General features: G+C 59.1%; 1 protein-coding gene across 1 annotated transcript in view; it reads right to left on the reverse strand.

The window, feature by feature from the left end:
* SMARCD2 (SWI/SNF related, matrix associated, actin dependent regulator of chromatin, subfamily d, member 2) overlaps window positions 1-2,624 on the reverse strand; it is a gene marked incomplete at its 5' end in the record, with an annotated part of 4,416 nt that extends 1,792 nt beyond the window's left edge. Inside the window, 6 exons of the mRNA XM_009079457.1 lie at window positions 169-291; window positions 382-517; window positions 802-899; window positions 1,090-1,251; window positions 1,601-1,702; window positions 2,531-2,624. Of these exons, the coding sequence (XP_009077705.1) occupies window positions 169-291; window positions 382-517; window positions 802-899; window positions 1,090-1,251; window positions 1,601-1,702; window positions 2,531-2,624 (715 nt within the window). The remainder of the gene's footprint in view (window positions 1-168; window positions 292-381; window positions 518-801; window positions 900-1,089; window positions 1,252-1,600; window positions 1,703-2,530) is intronic.
* Window positions 2,625-2,765: the final 141 nt, after the last annotated feature.

Below are 2,765 nucleotides of genomic sequence, written 5' to 3' on the forward strand. Positions count from 1 at the left end.
CACTGCCACATCAACATGTCTTAAAACTCTTCATGGGTGGGAACTCCACCACTGCCCTGGACAACCCTTTCCATGAAAAGATTTTTTTCCAATATCCAATCTAACCCTCCCCTGGCACTGCCTCCCCCTTCCCTTGAGGTCTCTCCCCTGGCACTACCTCCCCCTTACCTTGAGGTCCCTCCTCTGGGATTTGATCCATTCCTGGATGAAATCCTGTGGGTTGTTGCTGAAGCTCAGCATGAAATCCCTCTGTGTCTTCAGCTGGTTGATAGATTCTATGGTCTCGTGAATCTGGGGAAGGATAGGGGTGAGAAGGAGCTGTGTCCTCCCCAAACAGGACATGCTGCCACCACACTCCCCCCAGCCCTGCAGTGTCCCCACCTTGGCATCCAGGGAGGCAATTTCCTGCTGGTTGGTGGTGGAAGCCAGGAAGTTGCTCATCTGAGCTTTCAGGGGATCATCCACCTCCACATCGATGTCATAGCAGGCTGTCTTCTTCTGGTCGTTGGGGTCCACACTGGGAGCACACAGGGTGTTGGGGGCACCTCCTCAGCCTCCACCCTTCTGCAGGGGTGGATCAACCCCCACCAGCAGCACAAGAACCCCCAACTGCCACAGGAAGGCCCCAAATTTATCTGGCTGAATCTTCCCCTCCTAAGTGGCTTGTGCTCACTGATTTTTGGGCTGGAGACCTTGGGAGCCTCCTGCCCCTCAGCCCTGGGGACACTGCCCATCCCACTGCCCACCCCATGGAGCCCCCCCAGCCCTGGGAATGCTGCCTGTGCCCCTGTCCCCACGCACCTGATGGTGTGGTTGATGATGATGGGGTCTGGGTGCTGCAGGAGCCCTGCCAGCTTCATGGGGATCTCGGAGAAACGCATGCGCACACAGTTGAAGATCTGCAGGGGCAAAGCAGAGGTTTGCTGTCCGTGGCAGAGCTTCCTACCACCTCTCCAGGCAGCTGGAGGAACCCCCAGCCCTGATTTGGGCATGGAAGGCAAGCCAGAGCCTGGGGAAGGGCAGGGATGTGTGGCAGGGGAGGAGAGGCCGTTCCTGGCTGGGGGGGTGGGAGGAGCAGGGTGTGGGTACCTGGCGGAAGTAGCGGTTGCAGTTGATGTACTCCTTCTCGTGGCTGTCCTGCAGCTTGTTGTGTTTGATGTAGAGCCACAGAGCCTGCATGATGCTGGCACGGGTCTGGGTGTGCACCCCCAGCAGCCGAGCCAGCCGCGGGTCCAGTTTGTACTGGGGAGGCTGTGGGGGACACAGGGCAGAGTCACACAACCACCGAGGCTGGGGAAGTCCTCCCAGATCACCCAGAGCTCAACCTGTGACCCATGACCACCCTGGCAACTAGAGCAGAGCACTGAGTGCCACGTCCAGTTGTTCCTCGAGCACCTCTAGGGATGGTGACTCCACCACCTCCCTCGGCAGCCTATACAACCCATTCCAGGAAGAAATTCCTTCTGATGCCCAAACGAGTCCCCTCTGAGCAGGTTGTCACTCCAAGATCCATGCCTGGAGCTCCCTGTGCAGCCCCAACCTTGTCCCCAGCCCTCCCAGGTGAGCTGAGCTGCAGGGAGAGCAGCAGCCAGGGCTGTACCTGGTGATCCAGCATGAGCAGCAGAGTGCACTTCACGTTGACATCCCCAGGACGCTTCACCTGGAAGCCGTCGGTCTCCTGTGTCGTGGGCATCCTGTGCCACTGCCAGGGAACAAGGGGACACTGCTCACTCCAGGGCCATGGAGAGGCACCTGCCAACAGGCTTGGTGTGTACTAAGCTGGTGCTTGGGCCCTGGGCAGGGTGCAGCACAGCCAGCCAGCCTGGAGCTCAGCCAGCCCAGGGATGGAGCTGGATGTGCTCCAGCCCAGGGGGGAGCAGCATTTGGATGGGCTGGGGGAGTTCCAGCCCTGAGTGCTTGATAGCAAGAGCTTCAACACCTCCTAAAGTCAACCCTGCCTCAGCCACAGCTTGGCTGCACACCAGAGCTCACTCCCAGTCTCACATGGGATGAAGATTCCCATCACATCAAGCATAGAAATAAACATTCCTCAGGGGAAAAGCAGGAGCTGAGTGCAGGGAAAGCCTGTTCCAGGCAGGAACACCCAACAAAGGTCTGATCCCACTCACAGACAGGGTTTAATCATCTCCCTGAGGACCTGCCAGCTAGACTGGGGGGGAAGGAGGGCAATCCCTTCCTCCCACTTGGCACTGGGATGTGGGGATGAGCCTTCCTGTGGCATCATCTCCTCGTGGGGTCTCTCTTGTGTCAATCTGGGGGTACAGGGCTAACCCTGGGGCCACATCCTCACTGCAGCCCCACACTTGAGGAGCTGTAAACTCCTGCCTGAAAAGCAGAGCAGGCCCCAAGGAAGGCTTGGCACTGCTCCCTGGCACCCAAAACCACCTTACTCATCCCCCTCTCTTGTAGTGGGACAGGCACCCAGAGGGGAAAGAGCAGGAACAGCTCCCTGCTGCCCACCAGGCCCACAGCCCTGCCCGGGACACAGAGCCAAGCCCTCCTGCCTCACCTCCACCAGGTGGTTGTCTGGCCCGTACAGCTCCTTGTCCAGCTCGATGACAAGGCTCTTGAAGAAGGAGGAAAACTTCCTCTTCTGCTTGCTTGGCTGCAAACAGAGCAGCAGAGATTGGAGTGACCCCCAGCCAGGGAGGGCCCCAGCCCAAACCCCTCTCCAGGCTCCATGTCTGCCCTGGCCAAGCTCTCACACAGCACCAGTGTCCTCCTGGATCCTCATCCACCAGTCC

The sequence above is a fragment of the Acanthisitta chloris genome, unplaced genomic scaffold, assembly GCF_000695815.1.
Source record: "Acanthisitta chloris isolate BGI_N310 unplaced genomic scaffold, ASM69581v1 scaffold31707, whole genome shotgun sequence".
In the NCBI taxonomy this organism is placed as follows: Eukaryota; Metazoa; Chordata; class Aves; order Passeriformes; family Acanthisittidae; genus Acanthisitta; species Acanthisitta chloris.